The sequence below is a fragment of the Aquarana catesbeiana genome, linkage group LG01 (assembly GCF_042186555.1).
Source record: "Aquarana catesbeiana isolate 2022-GZ linkage group LG01, ASM4218655v1, whole genome shotgun sequence".
Classification (NCBI taxonomy): Eukaryota; Metazoa; Chordata; class Amphibia; order Anura; family Ranidae; genus Aquarana; species Aquarana catesbeiana.
This window is the reverse complement of record NC_133324.1, coordinates 241865042-241882181: the sequence shown is the minus strand read 5'-3', so window position 1 is coordinate 241882181 and position 17140 is coordinate 241865042. Positions and strand designations below refer to the sequence as shown.

Here is a 17140-nt window from a genome sequence, read left to right as displayed (position 1 = left end):
CATCAAAAAGCTAATTTACTTCAGTAATTAAATTCAAAAAGTGAAACTCATATTTTATATAGATGTGTTACACACAGAGTGATATATTTCAAGCATTTCCCCTTTTGATGATCATGGCTTACATGGGAAAACCCAAAATTCAGTATCTCAGAAAATTAAAATATTACCAATACCAATTGGACCAATAAAAAAAGGGATTTTTAATACAGAAATGTTGGCTTACAGAAAAGTATGTCCATGTACAGTATAGTATTCACTCAATACTTGGTCGGGGCTCCTTTTACACAAATTACTGCATCAGTGTGGCGTGGCATGGAGGCGATCAGCCTGTGGCACTGCGGAGGTGTTTTGGAAGCCTAGGTTTCTTTTTATAGTGGCCTTCAGCTCGTCTGCATTGTTGGGTCCGGTGTCTCATCTTCCTATTGACAATACCCCACAGATTCTCTATGGGGTTTAGGTCAGGCAAGTTTGCTGGCCAATTAAGCACAGTGATACCCTTGATATAGACACGTGGTTGATGACAAAACGTGTCGGGGCGGAGCTTGTGACGTCATCGCCCACTATCAGGAAGTACACAACCACCCACGAGGGAAGCAGGGCCGAGGACTTGCTGATGATTCTTTGATCCCAGGGGCCTAATCCCTAAAGTATAGAACCCATCACCTGCATGGAGTGGAAACTTTTTTTATCTTTTAATTGTGGTTTTACAGTACTACACCATGTCAGTTTCCTTTATACCCCTATGTTACCAATGCTTATGAGCGATAATGTTTAAGAGAACCATAACCAATGGGACATTTTTTACCTTAAACTGGTTGTAAAGGCTTAAGGTTTTTTACCTTCAAGCATTGCATTGAAATACCACAAAAAGAAAGCTCTATTTGTGGGAAAAAAAGGACGTCAATTTTGTTGACGACCGCACAATTGTCAGTTAAAGTGACGCAGTGCCGTATCGCAAAAAATGGCCTGCTCATTAAAGGGTTTGTTAACCCATATAACTCAAACACTGCCAAGCCCTCTATTAGAGCCTGGCAGAGTACATTGCATTAGTCTTTTAGAAAAACAAGCGCTGTAAGTACCTATTTAGCGCTAGGCCGTTGTACAGCTCCGATGGATGAATACTGCAGGAGGGGCTGTGATCTCCCACTGACGTCAGCCGGGGAGATCACATGGCCGCTCAGCCTCTCCTGCAGTAGCCATGGAAACCGGCCGAGAGTCACGTGACCGGCCTGAAGACAGTGCTCTTTTTTTTCTAAAAGACTAATGCAGTGTGCTCTGCCAGGATATGAAAGAGTTGCTTGCAGTGAGCATAAAACATTTAAAATTTTACTAGAAGCGTCGCGGGGGGGTGGGGGGGTGGGCAAGAGACGGGGACACAGACATTAGCTGACATGTAGTAGGAAAGAGGGAGTGAGGGGGGAGAGAGGAGAGCAGAGAGGATAGCAGCGTATGATGAAGGAGGGACGCAATCAGACAACGGTGGTCAGGGCGGAGCAGCCCTAATTTTCGTGGTCAGCGCAGAGAAGGGATACAGGAATACCAGTTTCAGGGAGGTTTTTTTTTTATAGTTTAGAGGGGGCCAGATTACACAGCACAAGCACTGTGCTGTTTAATCTCCTTTTAAGGTACCAGGGAATCCTTTTTTTTTTTTTTTTTTTGGATCAACAAATGCTTTAGGGGGGAAAATCTTCCGGGGCTGAAGTGGTTAATTTGATATCAGCCTCTTGCAGTTCCCTGTACAGTAGGGCTGGAGGGTTAGAGGAAGAAGCAGCACAAAGAGCCATGTGCTGACCAGAGGTATGATGATAGGAAGAGATAGCAGAGTGGCAGAGAGATGAGCTCATCACTGCTTCGCCTTTCACTCTCCAGTAACTGGCTGGGGTGGGTCCAGTGGGTTAAATGATGCTGACCATCAGATTGGAGACATCTAGCAGCAGACAAAAGTACTGCAGGGGCAATCTTTGAATTGAATGTGAATATATCAGGGAAGCTGGTTCTGTTATTTTATCTTTTTAATTGGACAATTCATTTATTTGTGACCAGAGATCTGCATTTAGCAAGAGAGAACTTTTCCATTTAAAATGAGAGATTCTTTTAGGGTCTAATATGCTAACCTCTGTATTTAAAGGGTCAATCCACACAAAATTGTTATATTAGTTACAGGTGGAACCTTGGGTGTTATGTCAGCTCCTGTCCTGTTATATGTTTTGAATACTTCAAAAGTGAGATCTCCCTGCCATCATTTTGCAAATGTTCCTCTCCATCTAGGAGTTTTTGGTGTTCATGCTCAACTTTGTGTGTACAAGCTCCACTTGTTACATTCTCTATAGTATAACATTAATTAAAACAGTAGTTGGGGGGGGGGGGGGATTATTGAGCAATAAGCTCACCTATAGCATCCCCAAGAGATAAACCACCTGACAGTTTTTTTTTTTTTTTTTACTCTGTCATCTACCAAACACTGAAATATTGGATTTGGCTAGAATGACCCTTAAAAGTATAACTCTACCAAAAAAACTAAAAATCATTATCTTTCAAACAAAAGTGCAGCATTTAATGAAAGAGTCTCACTAGACTTCTTAAAGTTTTAAAACTTTTATATAACCTTTCATGGACCAAGTGCATGTAGAATTGGTTCCGTTTGAATCTGTCATGTCGTTGCTAAGCAGCGTGGTCAGACAGTTTCTCCAACGCTGCTAGGAAGGAGATGGATTTGTGAGTGATAGTTTTGGTCTCTGGCAGCAGGGGCCGCTCTGGAGATCAGTGCTCCAATTCACAAATAATCACACAGTTTGTGGTGCATTGTCTATCAGCAGCTGCTTGTACATATACACAAGCCCAGCTGATAGATGAGTAATCTTTTGCTTTTATGAATGAACAGACATTGTGGGGCTGAGTTGTACAGGGCACTAGTCCCGACTGCTGATTGTTCATTAAAGCTGAAAGATCACACAATGCTGCAGGACTATGTGATCCATCACAGGGGCTGTGTATGTATGTGTGCAAGTACTGGCAGATAGACCACACAGAGCCGCAGAGGTGAGTGGTCTTTTACTATTATGAATAAATGATTGTTCATTCCTAATAGTAAAAGAACAGTCATCTTAGAAAGAGACTCAGTACTGGCTGTACCTCCCCCCACAGGAACTCAATAATTTGGGTTTAAGAATGAGCTAAAGCCATCCAAAGAGGGACTTTTAATCCCCAACATGGCCACTAATCCAAACAGAACCAAGTTCTATACTCGCTTGGTTTCCTTTTGGGATTAAATTGGTATTAAACCCAAAAGCATACATTTTATTATGTTGCAGCCTTACAACTCTAAGATATGGTGGCTGTATTAGTTTTTCTTTTTTAGCTTTTCTTTCCTTTAATTTCATCCAGTGATTCAGCCAGTAAGTCTGTTTTTCAGTAGAACAAGCTATTCTGCAAATGTAGCAGTTAGTGTCGAGGCAAACCATGTATCGCTGACAGGGGTTCTTATAGTCAACTTTCTATTTAATCATGTAAAATCTTTATCTCAAAAGAAAAAAAACTGTCGCTGTAGCTGCTTATGACATATTAGCTGGAGTTTGGCTTCAGTTTATAAGTGTATCTAAATCTGCTAGTCCATCCAACACACCCCCCACCTAGATTGACAATGCTGCTGTCCAAAGGTGCCCCTGTGCTCCTACATCCGGAGTGTAGGCACTCTAATACAGTAGGTGTGTTACTGGCCAGATCACCAGGTGAAAACAGAGGGGATAAAGCCTAAGGAAAAAGACAACTAATGCAGCCTCCACATCTGATGATTGGCAAGCTGCAATATATTACAATTTTGGGTTTATTGCTGCTTTAACCAGACCACAATGAAATCCCCACCCGGCTGTCAATCTGCTATAGGCGGGGTGGGGCTTTCATTGTTCTGAGTGGACATCATAGGACGTCCTTCAGAGCGGCCGCTCGTGTGCGCTCATCCTATCACTTCCCATCACTGCCAATCAATCCAGGACACACATCCAACATGACATGAAACATTAGATGGAAGTGAAACACTGGGGTTGATTTACTAAAACTGGAGAGTGCAAAATCTGGTGCAGCTCTGCATGGTAGCCAATCAGCTTCTGACTTCAGTTTGTTCAATTAAGCTTCGACAAAAAAAAAAAAAAGGAAGTTGATTGGTTTCTATGCAGAGCTGCACTAGATTGTGCACTCTCCAGTTTTAGTAAATCAATCCCAGTAAGGCTGCATTTGCACAGGTGCAACACTGTAAATTCCGGCGCCGGGAATCTACTGATTCTTACTGCTGGGTAAAACAGCAATGACAGGCTGCCAGTGACCACAGCTATTTGAGGCTGTTCGCCCAGTCATATATTACCTGTGGTGATCATGGCAGGATGCGCTTTGCGTGCTAACTACACAAATGTCAAATCTCTCAATTTCTGCACAATTGTGGGCACTCTAGCATTCACAAACACTATTTACAGCTTTTCACATTTTCTGTTCTGTGGTCTTTCTATGGTCTTTTAACCTAATTGCATGTCTGAAATGAAAACTGCCTTCTTAGTCATGACATTCAAAAACCTTTGAGTTCTAATTTTCTGTTTCTTGTAATATTTCAGGTAAAGGTACTTACATATGCAAAAGTGAAAAATCCATATTTGAAGGTGACTGGCAATATGGAAAGAGAAGTGGTTTCGGAACATACAGTGTCCAGGACCCAATCACGGGCGAATATATAAAGGTTTATTCAGGATGCTGGAAGAACAACAAACAACATGTACGTTTTAGGTTTGTATAGATGAAATGATGATAGGTAGGCCATTATTACTATTGTGGTGATATTATTAAATTAAAGTGATTGTAAAGTCTAGTTTAAAAAAAAACAACAAACATGTTATACTTACCTCCTCTGTGCAGTTGGTTTTGCACAGAGCAGCCTGGAATCTCCTCTTCTCGGGTCCCTCTTTGCTGCTCCTGGCCCCTCCCTTCTATTAAGTGCCCCCACAGTCAGCAGCTTCCTATGGGGGGCACCCAAGCCGAGTCAAAGCTCCGTGTGTCCATTCAGACACGGAGCCCCGACCCGGCCCCATCCCCTCTCTCCCCTGATTGGCTAACTGACTTTGACAGCAGTGGGAGCCAGTGGCTCCACTGCTGTGTCTCAGCCAATCAGGAGGAGTGTCCCGGACGGCTAAGACACATGTGGACATAGCTGGAGAGAGATGGGGCTCAGGTATGTAATTAGGGGGTGTTGGGGAGGCTGCTACACACAGAAGGTTTTTGTATCTTAATGCATAGAATGCATTAAAGCGTTTGTTACCCCCACAGATTCTGTTCCTTTAACCACTTCAGCCCTGGAAGATTTTACCCCTTTCCTGACCAGAGCACTTTTTGCAATTTGGCACTGCGACACTTTAACTGACAATTGCGCGGTTGTGCGACATTGTACCCAAACAAAATTGACGTCTTTTTTTTAAATTTTTTATTTTCCCACAAATAGAGCTTTCTTTTGGTGGTATTTGATCATCTCTGCGGTTTTTATTTTTTGCGCTATAAACAAAAAAAAAAAAAAAAGAGACTATTTTGAAAAAAAAAACACAATATATTGTACTTTTTGCTATAATAAATATCCCCATTTTTTTTTTTTTTTCTTTTAAAGCTATTTTTTTCTAAGTTTTTAGGCCGATATGTAGTCTTCTACATATGTTTGGTAATAAAAATCACAATAAGCGTATATTGATTGGTTTGCACAAATGTTATAGGGGCTAGATTTATAGCATTTTTATTTATTTATTTTATTTATTTATTTTACTAGTAATGGCGGCGATCTGCGTTTTTTATCGGGACTGCGACGCAGACAATTTTGGCACATTTTTTGGGACCATTGGCATTAACACAGCGATCAATGCTATAAAAATGCATTGGTTACTGTAAAAAGGTCACTGGCAGGAAAGGGGTTAACACTAGGGGGCGATCAAGGGGTTAATTGTGTTCCCTAGTGTGTGTTCTAACTGAAGGGGGAGGAGACTGACTAGGGGAGATGACAGATCGCTGTTCATACTTTGTATGAACAGACGATCTGTCACTTCTCCCCTCAGAGAACCGGGATCTGTGTGTTTACACACAGATCCCAGTTCTCACCGTGTTACGGCGATCGCGGGAGCCAGGCGGTCATCGAGACCACCGGGGACGAGCTGCGGGCGCGCGCATGTGCCCCTAGTGGTCGCCTTAAGGAGCAACGTAACATGACGGCGATTTGCCTGCCCGTGCCATTCTGCTGCAGTATAACTGCGGCGGCTGGTCGGCAAGTGGTTAAAGCATGTTACACAGCAACATTTTGATGGCCAAAAAGTTCAATTTTGGTCTGCTCAGACCAGAGCACCTTCCTCCATACATTTTGGGAGTCTCCCACATGGCTTTCCGCAAACTCAAAATGTGCCATTTTGTTTTTTGCTGAAAGTAATGGCTTTCTTCTGGCCACTCTGCCATAAAGCCCAACTCTATGGAGTGTCCGGCTTATTGTCGTCCTATGTACAGATACTCCAGTCTCTGCTGTGGAACTCTGCAGCTCCTCCAGGATTACCTTAGGTCTCTGTGCTGCCTCTCTCTGATTAATGCCCTCCTTGCCCAGTCCGTGAGTTTTGGTGTGCGGCCGTCTCTTGGAAGGTTTGCTGTTGTGCCATGTTCTTTCCATTTGGTTATGAAAGATTTGATGGTGCTCCTAGGGATAATCAAAGATTTGGATATTTTTTTTATAACCTAACCCTGACTTGTACTTCTCAACAATATTGTCTCTTACTTGTTTGGAGAGTTCCTTGGTCTTCATGGCAGTGTTTGGTTAGTGGTGCCTCTTGCTTAGGTGTTGCAGCCTCTGGGGCCTTTCAAAAAGGTGTGTATATGTAAGGACAGATCATGTGACACTTAGATTGCACACAGGTGGACATCATTTCACTAATTATGTGACTTATGAAGGTAATTGGTTGCACCAGAGCTTTTTATGGGCTTCATAACAAAGGGGGTGAATACATACGCACATGCCAATTATCAGTTTTTTATTTCTGCAAAATAGTTTTATGTAAATATTTTTCTAATTTTACTTCACCAACTTAGACTATTGTGTTCTGATCCATCACATATAATTCAGATTTTAAAAAAATGAACTAAAGGCTGTAATGTAACAAAATAGGTAAAAAGCCAAGGGGGTGAATACTTTTGCAAGGCACTGTATATTAGGCCCCTTTCACACGGGACGGATCCGTGTTGATCCGCCCCGTGTTTATCCGCTGCTCAGCGGGGATCGCTCCGTTTTCCCCAGCTGAGCAGGCAGATGACAGGGCGGGACCCGCACACTGTGCAGGGACCGCCCTGTCAGATCTCCGCTCTCTCCTATGGGGGATCGGAGGAACACGGGACCGTCTGTCCGTGTTCGTCCAATCCGCTCTGCAGACGGATAGAAAAATAGGATTTTCTTCCGTCCGCAGAATCGGACGAGAGTGGAGCCGGACGACATCGGGTGTTTGCGGCTATACATCCGCTGACACCCGCTATCCCATAGGGATGCATGTATGTCCGTATTTCATCCGAAAACGGATGGATGAAATACGGACATACGGTCCACATGTGTGAAAGGGGCCTTACAGTACTGATGTGATGTTTTTATATAAGTGGGTTAACAACCACTTTAAGATAAAAAAAAAAAAAACCTTCTGCCTTTACGACTCCTTTTAATATTAAAGGTAATACACCTGACCACGTACACCTGGCCACCAAGCCTCATTTTGGTTTAAAGACGATAAGCCTTTCCATGCTGGCTGAATGCTGCTCACAAAATATCCCCTCCCTCTGTAACTGTACTTGTAAAATGCTGGGTACAGGATTGACTGTAATATATGGTCTGTTTCACAGGGGTTTCAGCTTGTGTAAGAGCAGTGTGCACAGCAAGCTATAAAAAGCATTTGCAGAGCTTTCAGCAAACTCTGTTGAAGTTTTTAAAGCACCAGTTTGTAAATGTTAAACACAGCTCCTAATGGGAGTGTTGATTGTCACTTTAAACAAGCTGCAAAAGGAGAGGGGATTTTGGGACTTTGAGTAAAAGCACATATGTGGTGTGCCTCCATCCCTAATTCGAAAGTAAAACTGGGAAGGTTGGGACTTTAAGTGAGGCCATGGATATAGTGGAGGTGATTTGGATGAAAGTACATATTTATTGATCATAATGAGATGTATAAAGCAAAACAAAAACCACATATAGGAAAGACATTATAATAAATATCATCATTTCATAAGTATTTACAAACACATATGTATGTGCATATGTAATACGGACATCAAGGGTACATCAAATATATAACAACTTGGCGCCACATAGTGGTCTCAACTGATGGATTATACATTCAAAAATTTCATATATGTACATGTGACATTATAGCAGCACTTGTGGAGGGAATAAAATATAAAGAACACAGTAAAACCATGATTGGAAGGTGAGAGGTGTTCTGCATTAATGGTATACAATAAACATATGTCTGCATCCCAGATATGCTGATGCGTTTCGTGTAAAAAAAAAACACTCATCAGGGGCGGATGCTCTAGAAAATATAATGAAATATGATTAATCTAGTTGTAACTGATCATGACAGGGAAAGGCGGGTGAGCCCACCCTGAGTACTTACATAGTCAGTGAAATGAAGTATAGCGGGTGTGGAGCCAGGGCCAACAGGGGTGTCTGTCCCGGGAGCTGAGGTATTTTGGGGCTGCGTGCTAGCGGGGCGCATACACAGAGCCCCGCCTGGACACAAGGACTCAGGTTGCTGGTGTTCATGGTAAGACAAGGTGCTACGCCAGTGGTAACTACCTAAGATAAAGGGATGCATAAATCAGTGTATCAAAATATGCCAATAAAATGGGGAAAAAAGGGAATTGTCCCTGCTGAGTTTTTCTATTTTACTAATTTCCACACCAGACTTTACTATGTTTTGGATGTGATTATATCTCCATTTTTTTTCTATCTACACAGACTTCTGATTTTCAACATTACCAACAGACATATTATTTTTATACTTCTTTTTTTTTTTTTTTTTTTCATTTTATTGGCATATTTTGATACACTGATTTATGCATCCCTTTATCTTAGGTAGTTACCACTGGCGTAGCACCTTGTCTTACCATGAACACCAGCAACCTGAGTCCTTGTGTCTAGGCGGGGCTCCTGGGACAGACACCCCTGTTGGCCCTGGCTCCACACCCGCTATACTTCATTTAACTGACTATGTAAGTACTCAGGGTGGGCTCACCCGCCTTTCCCTGTCATGATCAGTTACAACTAGATTAATCATATTTCATTATATTTTCTAGAGAATCCGCCCCTGATGAGTGTTTTTTACACGAAACGCCTCAGCCAATCTGGGATGCAGACATATGTTTATTGTATACCATCAACGCAGAACACCTCTCACCTTCCAATCATGGTTTTACTGTGTTCTTTATATTTTATTCCCTCCAATTGCTGCTATAATGTCACATGTACATATATGAAATTTTTGAATGTATAATCCATCAATTTAGACCACTATGTGGCGCCAAGTTGTTATATATTTGATGTACCCTTGCTGTCCGGATTACATATGCACATACATATGTGTTTATAATAAATATTATTTCATAAGTATTTACAATGTCTTTCCTATATGTGGTTTTTGTTTTTGATTTGTTTTATGCATCTCATTATAATCAATAAATATGTACTTTTATCCAAATCACCTCCACTATGTCCATGGCCTCACTTAAAGTCCCAACCTTCCCAGTTTTACTTTAAGCAAGCTGCTAGCAGGCTTCAGCAGGCTTTCAACAAGTTTCAAGTAGTGCTGAAAGGAGAACTTTTTTGGACAGAGTAATTGATAGCAAAAAGTGAGGACCTGTATGTGCCCATTATAGCAGAAAGAAATGAGTGAAAGATGGAGAATTAATTGCCATCACATCAGATCGCCTTCCCTCCCCTCCTGAAACTTCAGAATTTGCTGCCCAAAGAGGGATAAGTCACTGCTGATGAGTCAAACAATTGAAGGTGTAAACTGTAGTTTGATCTATGGAGTGTCACAACAAATGGTTGGTTTTGTTTTCAAGAGGCTGTAAATCCAGATTAAATATGTGAACATGAGCCTAAAGCTTAATCTGCTGGCTTGATACAGTACTTCATAATAATTACATACAGTATTCCATATTTCCCCAGTTACCTATGGACTGAGCCTACTTGGTGAAGAATTGATCATCTGGGATGGCTTTTTCTACCTTGTCACTGATGTTTGCCTGCAGTGCGCTACTTTTCTCTCCTTTGGCGCAAATATGCTAGTTTCCCCCAATATAAATTTTCCCCCAATTCCTGCACCACCAGGCCTCGGATAAGCCCCAATTCCTGCACCTCCAGTCCTCAGGTCAGCCCCAATTCCTGCACCTCCAGTCCTCAGGTCAGCCCCAATTCCTGCACCTCCAGTCCTCAGGTCAGCCCCAATTCCTGCACCTCCAGTCCTCAGGTCAGCCCCAATTCCTGCACCTCCAGTCCTCAGGTCAGCCCCAATTCCTGCACCTTCACACCTCAGATCACTGCACCCCCCTTCTCATCTGTCCCACCACTGTAACTCACCCCCACCCCCCCGTGTCTCACTGACACTGCTCTGCTGATGGGGAGGGAGTCATGTGCTGACAAAAGAGGCTTTGCGTGCTGCTTGTGGCACTTGTGCCGGGGGTTGCCTACCCCTGGTCTAGGTTCACACTGCTGCAATCAGAGTTTGATCCGAATTTCAATGCAATTATATGGTGCAACTTGGATGGGGTTTACATATTCTTTGGGGCCAAAATTGCAGTGGAATCGCACCAAAGTAGTACAGAAACCTTTTCCAGCTGAGTTGCATTGATACGAATGGGCACCATTGAAAACAATGTGATTTCCATTCTCATGCGATTTTTGTGCAACTCAAGTCACATCTGAAATTGCACCATTGTGAACGGAGCCTAAAAAAAAACTATTGTCTGCAATTTGGACCATGCACGCACTGCCACATGCAGTCTATGGTATGAAGGCACCTTTGGAGTATACAAGAAAGAGAAAACTTTTTACAGTTCACCATTTGTGGTTGATTAAAAACCCTAAAGGGAAAGTGTAAAATATATACAAAATAGAAAAAACTAAAATTTAAAGCCCCCCCCCCCCCTCGTTCCCATGTACTCGCACGCAGAAGCGCCCGTATATGCAAACAGAGTTCAAACCACACATGTGAGGTATCACCATGAACGTTAGAGCGAGAGTAATAATTCCAGCTCAAGAGCTCCTCTGTAACTCTAAATATGAAACCTGTCAAATTTTAAAGCGTCGCCTGTGGAGATTTTTAAGTACCAAAATTTGGCACCATCCCACGAGTATGCGCAATTTTAAAGCGTGACATGTTGGGTATCTATTTACTCAGGGTAACATCATCTCTCACAGTATACAAAACATTTGGGCTAGCTTAAGTGTTTTGTTTTCTTTAATTCATGAAACATTTAAAAAAGAAAAAAAAAAAAAAAAAAACGCGTTTAAAAAATTGCTGCGCAAATACCGTGTGACATAAAAAGTTTCAACGACCGCCCTTTTATTCCCTAGGTTCTCTGCTAAAATAAACATATATAATGTTTGGGGGTTCTGAGTAATTTTTCTAACAAAAAAATGATTTTTACATGTAGGAGAGGAGTACCAGAATTGGCTTGGGCTTGAAGTGGTTAATATTTTGTAACCCCCATTAGAGCCTGCAGTAGAGCAAATACACATAACTGCCCTTTTGTAAAAAGCTTGTTGTTTCTATAGCTCAAACTAAACTTAACACACAGAGGAGTAATGCATCCCTTACTGAATGGCTGCATCTGAGGTTTTAGTGAGCTATAGCTGGGCTGTCTTTTTAGCTAGCCCATATTGCTCTGGGAATCATTTTGTCATATAGTAAACTGTATCTCTGGGTAAAACTATAGAGAAGAAGGGTTAGAACCTCTGTTAGATTTTTCCTGCTTCTGAGACTAAAAAAATGATAAAAACCTAACAATTAACAATTATCACTTTTTTCTTTTACTTTTGTGAAAAATCAAAAGTTGTGTAAATAATTTAAATTGAATTTCCCTTATGGTGTTTTTTATTATTGTTTTGTAAATATGGATTATGACAGACAGGAATTTTGCATTGCAACATGGCATATAAGAGAAATTGAACATGTGCAAGGTGCTGCATAGGAAGTGTAAGCGCGTAGCCAATGCAAGCAACATACATGACATCATATTAATTACATTGTGATTGCTTTATAGGGCTACGGAACTTATTTCTACACAGACACAGAGTATTATGAAGGAGACTGGAAGGCTGGACAAAGAAGTGGCTGGGGTAGAATGCACTTTGCCAATGGAGATCTATATGAAGGAGAATGGCTGGAAGATAAGCACTGTGGGCAGGGAATGTTACGATTAGGTGTGTACTATGTGTATAATTACAGGATTTGTTGTGTATTTATGCAATGTACCTCTCACCAAACCACTTTGAACTATTTTGAAGGTTAACCACTTGACCCCCTGGAAGAATTACCCCCCTTCATGACCAGGCAATTTTTTGCTATACAGAACTGCGTTACTTTAATTTACAGTTGCACTGTCATGCCACGCTGTACCCAGCTAAAATTTATGTAATATTTTCTCACAAATAGAGCTTTCTTTTATTTTATTATTTATTTTTTGCGCTATAAACAAAAAAGACCGACAATTTTGAACAAAAAAATATATACCGCAAGGTAACCCCCTTGGGAGAGAGCTTCTCTTAGGGGGCTATCTGATGCGGGGAGGAGCCGCGAGAGCCCCCGGGGGACCCCAGAAGAAGATGTTTGGGGCCACTCTGTGCAAAACGAGCTGCACACTGGAGGTATGATATGTTTGTTATTTAAAAAAAAATAAATAAAAAACGATCCTTTACAATCACTTTAAAGTACATTGTCTCTGCAGCAAAGAACTCTGTAGTATGCATTCTGTGTAGCCATGCTTCAATACTTCTATGGGGAAATGTTATTAGAAATGCTTGAGAACTTACTGCCCTGTACACACGGGCGGACTTTTCGGCAACAAAGGTCCGACAGTCTTTCCGATGGACTTTCGACTGACTTTCTAACGAACGGACTTGCCTACAAACGATCACACCAAAGTTTGATGGATTCGTACGTGATGACGTACACCGGACTAAAATAAGGAAGTTGATAGCCGGTAGCCAATAGCTGCCCTAGCGTTGGCTAGCATACAGACAAGCGGATTTTTTGACCGGACTCGAGTCCGTCGGACAAATTTGAAACATGTTCCAAATCTAAAGTCCATCAGATTTTCGACCGAAAAAGTCCGCTGCAGGTCCGATGGAGCCCACACACGGTCAGATTGTCCACCGGATTCAGTCCGTTGGACCAGTCCGGTCGAAAAGTCCGCTCGTGTGTACGCGGCATGAGTTTTTTTTTTTTTTTTTTTTTATAGTTTTAGTATAAATGCTCTTTCATGTTTCAAACATTGAAATGGCCATCTGCTATCTGTAAACCTGAAGAAACTAGAGGTGAAATGGAAAAGACTTGGTCACACATAAACAAGTGCTAAAGTCTAAATATTTTTTGCTGACATTTAGTAGCCTTTTATTTCTCAGTTATTACTGTAATGTGGGTTTAATTTGACTTAAACTGGCCATAATCACTAGAGGGTTGTTGGATCTGAGTGCCCTTAGGGGTATAGAAAAGAATCATCCCCCCCACCCTTTTAAAATAATCACATTTTGTTGCTTTACAGCCTGAAATTAAGACAGGTACAGTTTTCGTTTAATCCAGCTGTATTTACTCAGTGCAACGTATAACATCCAAGTGAAAGATATAACCCCAACATGTTGGAAAAAAATAAAAAATATTCAAAAACAGAATCACTGAGTTGGAAAAAATCACCCCCCCATGTCAGTATTTTGTTGACCCCCCCCCCCCCCTTTTGCTTTAATTACAGACTTTAGTCTGTTGGGATATGTATTTACTAACTTTGCACATCTAGACTTTGTAATATTTGCTCACTCTTCTTTGCAGAGCTGCTCAAGTTCTGTTAAATTTGATGTTGACCGTTTGTGAACTGCAGTCATTCCACAGATTTTCAATGGGGGTTTAAGTCTGGGCTCTGACTAAGCCATGCAAGGACATTCACCTTTTTCTCCTTCAACCACTATGTGGTCATTTTTGCTGTGTACTTTGGGTCAGAGTCATGTTGGAAGGTAAATCTTTTTCCCGCTGACAACTTTCTGGCAGAGGGCAGCAGATTATCCTCAAGAATTTGATGGTATTTTGCCCGATCCATTTTTCCTTCTATCCTGACAAGTGCTCCAGTCCCTGCTGCAGGGAAACACCCTTATCAAAGTATATTACCACCTTCATGCCAAGCTGTATTGGATTTTCACCAGACATATTGTTTGTTGTTGAGGCCAAATAATAAAATATCAGTCTCATCTGACCATAACACCTTTTTTCCACGCGGCCTCAGAATTTTCATGTTGTGTTTAAGGTGGTCAGATGAGACTAAAATTGAAATATTTTGCCTCAACACCAAACAATCTGTCTGGTGGAGTCCAATACAGCTCATCATCCAAATAACACCATTACTACAATAAAGCAAGGAGGTGGTAATATCCTGTTACGGGGATGTTTCAGACTAAAAAATCTAATTTAAACAAAATGTGGTCCAACAATATACTGACATAAAGGGGGGTGATCCTTTTTCCAACTTGGTGATTCTAATTTTTATTTTTATTTTATTTTTTGCTGACATGTTGGTGTTATATCTTTCACTTATAAGTTATAAGTTGCAGTAGCAAAATACAGCTGGATAAAACTGTGTCTGTCTTCTTTTCAGGCAGCAAAATGTGATAATTTTAGGGGGGTGATTCTTTTCTATACCCGCTGTATGTTTAGGACAGCCCTGAACATGAATGGTTGAATGGATTCATAGTTTGTGTAGTCCTATGCAGACAGGTTAATGGGGGAAACCTTCACAAATAGACATGGTTTCCTAATCTAAGCACTTTAACCCAATAAGCTTCAGCCAGGCTCTGTCTATGGGTGCTTCAGACATAAGAATGACAGGCTCAGGACACTGTTACTAGTTGCAAGTCTATGGGAATATTTACCCCATGCATTGGACTGTTCATTCTGCATTCTAATGAAAAAGTGCTAAAATATCAATTACAATATAGACAACACGTGATATTCAATCATACTGAAAGACAAAAAAATGTAGAGTTGGGAACCACAAAGGTGCTCATAGACATAACTCTAAATAGCATTCTCGCTATTCAACCATTTTTGGCCACAACGGATGATGATCCATATAGAGTTAGGTCCATATATGTTTGGACATCGGCTTTTATTCAAGGGGTTGAACATAAATATCAAGTACAAATTTTAGGAACTGCAACCATTTTTATAACCCCCCCCCCCCCCATTTTCAGGGGCTCAAATGTAATTGGACAAATATCATAAATAAAATGTTCATTTTTAATGTTTTGTTAAGAATGCTTTACTGGCAATGACTGCCTGAAGTCTGGAACCCATGGACATTACCAAAGACTGTGTTTCCTCCTTTCTGATACTTTGCCAAGCTCTAACTACAGCTGTCTTCAGTTGATCTTTCTTTGTGGGTCTTTCTGCCTTTAGTTTTGCCTTCAGCAAGTGATATGCATTCTCAGTTGGGTTGAGATCAGGTGATTGACTCAGCCATTGCAGAATATGCCACTTATTTTCCTTCTAAAGCTCCTGAGTTGCTTTTGCAGTGTGTTTTGGATCATTGTCCATCCATCTGTACGGTGAAGAGCCGTCCAATCAACTTTGCTGCATTTGGCTGAATCTGGACTGACATTATATCTCTAAACACTGCAGAATTCATCCGGCTGCTTCTGTCACATTATCAGTAAGCACCAATGACCCAGTGCCACTGGAAGCCATGCATGCCCATGCCATCACACTGCCTCTACCATGTGCTTTGGATCATAAGCTGTTCCAAGCCTTCTCCACACTTTTTTTTTTTTTTTTTTTATTTCCCGTCGTTCTGGTACAGATTAATCTTGGTTTCATCTGTCCAAAGAATGCTTTTCCAGAACTGGTCTAGCTTTTTTAGATGTTTTTTGGCAAAGTCTAATCTGGCTTTTCTATTCTTCAGGCTTATGAATAGGTTGCTTGTGGTGAACCATCTGTATTTGCTCTCATGAAGTCTTCTCTTGATTGTAGACTTTGACAATGATTTGCTCACTTCCTGGAGAGTGTCCTTCGCTTGTCTGGATGTTGTGAATGGGTTTTTCTTTACCATAGAGAGGATCCTGCGATCATCTACCACTGTTGTCTTCCATGGACATCCAGGCTTTTTTATGTCGTTGAGCTCACCAGTGCGTTTTTCTTATATTTGTACCAAACTCTTGATTTGGCCACTCCTAATGTTGCTGCTATCTCTCATGTGGATTTGTTTAGTTTTTGAAGCCTTAAAATGGCCTGTTTCACTTGGATGGGCAGCTCCTTTGAACGCATGATGTAGGTTCACAGCAATACATTCCAAATGCAAATACCACACTTAGAATCAACTCCAGACCTATTACCTGCTTAATTGATGGAGTAGCCAACACCTGGTTATGAAACAACGTTTGATTCAATTGTCCAATTACTTTTGGTCCCTTGAAAAAAGGGGGGTGGCTATTCTTAAGGGCTGTAATTCATAAACCCTTCCTCTGATTTGGATGTACATAGACTCAAATTAAACCCGTGAGTGTGCACTTTCAGCCCATATCCATTATATAACTATAGCTTGAATGTGTTTTGGTAAATATCTGAAAAAAAAATCTAAAATTGTGCTTGTGTCCAAATATATATGGACCTAACTGTATATACTGCAGCAGGCTGCTGCCCCAAAAAACGTGAGATCCAGGATTGTCTGTGTGTAGCTTTGCCTCTATCTTCTATTACACTAAACAGTCACGTACATGTGAATAGAGCGTTCTTGGTTAGTGCAGAAACTGGACTTTGCCAGATACACATACATGCATGATTTGCATATCTGTTCACTATTATCCATGGCCAGCTATAAAATCATCATAGACCAACAGATA

At 41.2% G+C, this 17140-nt stretch overlaps 1 protein-coding gene and 1 long non-coding RNA gene across 2 annotated transcripts in view; both read left to right on the top strand.

Moving 5' to 3' along the window:
- The window catches only part of MORN3 (MORN repeat containing 3), a 72176-nt gene that overhangs the window by 9279 nt on the left and 45757 nt on the right, over positions 1–17140 (top strand). Inside the window, exons 3-4 of the mRNA XM_073626690.1 lie at positions 4602–4759; positions 12304–12463. Of these exons, the coding sequence (XP_073482791.1) occupies positions 4602–4759; positions 12304–12463 (318 nt within the window). The remainder of the gene's footprint in view (positions 1–4601; positions 4760–12303; positions 12464–17140) is intronic.
- LOC141127461 (uncharacterized) lies at positions 9111–9653 on the top strand. The gene is made up of 2 exons (XR_012241560.1): positions 9111–9249; positions 9334–9653. It is a non-coding gene; the product is annotated as an uncharacterized lncRNA (long non-coding RNA).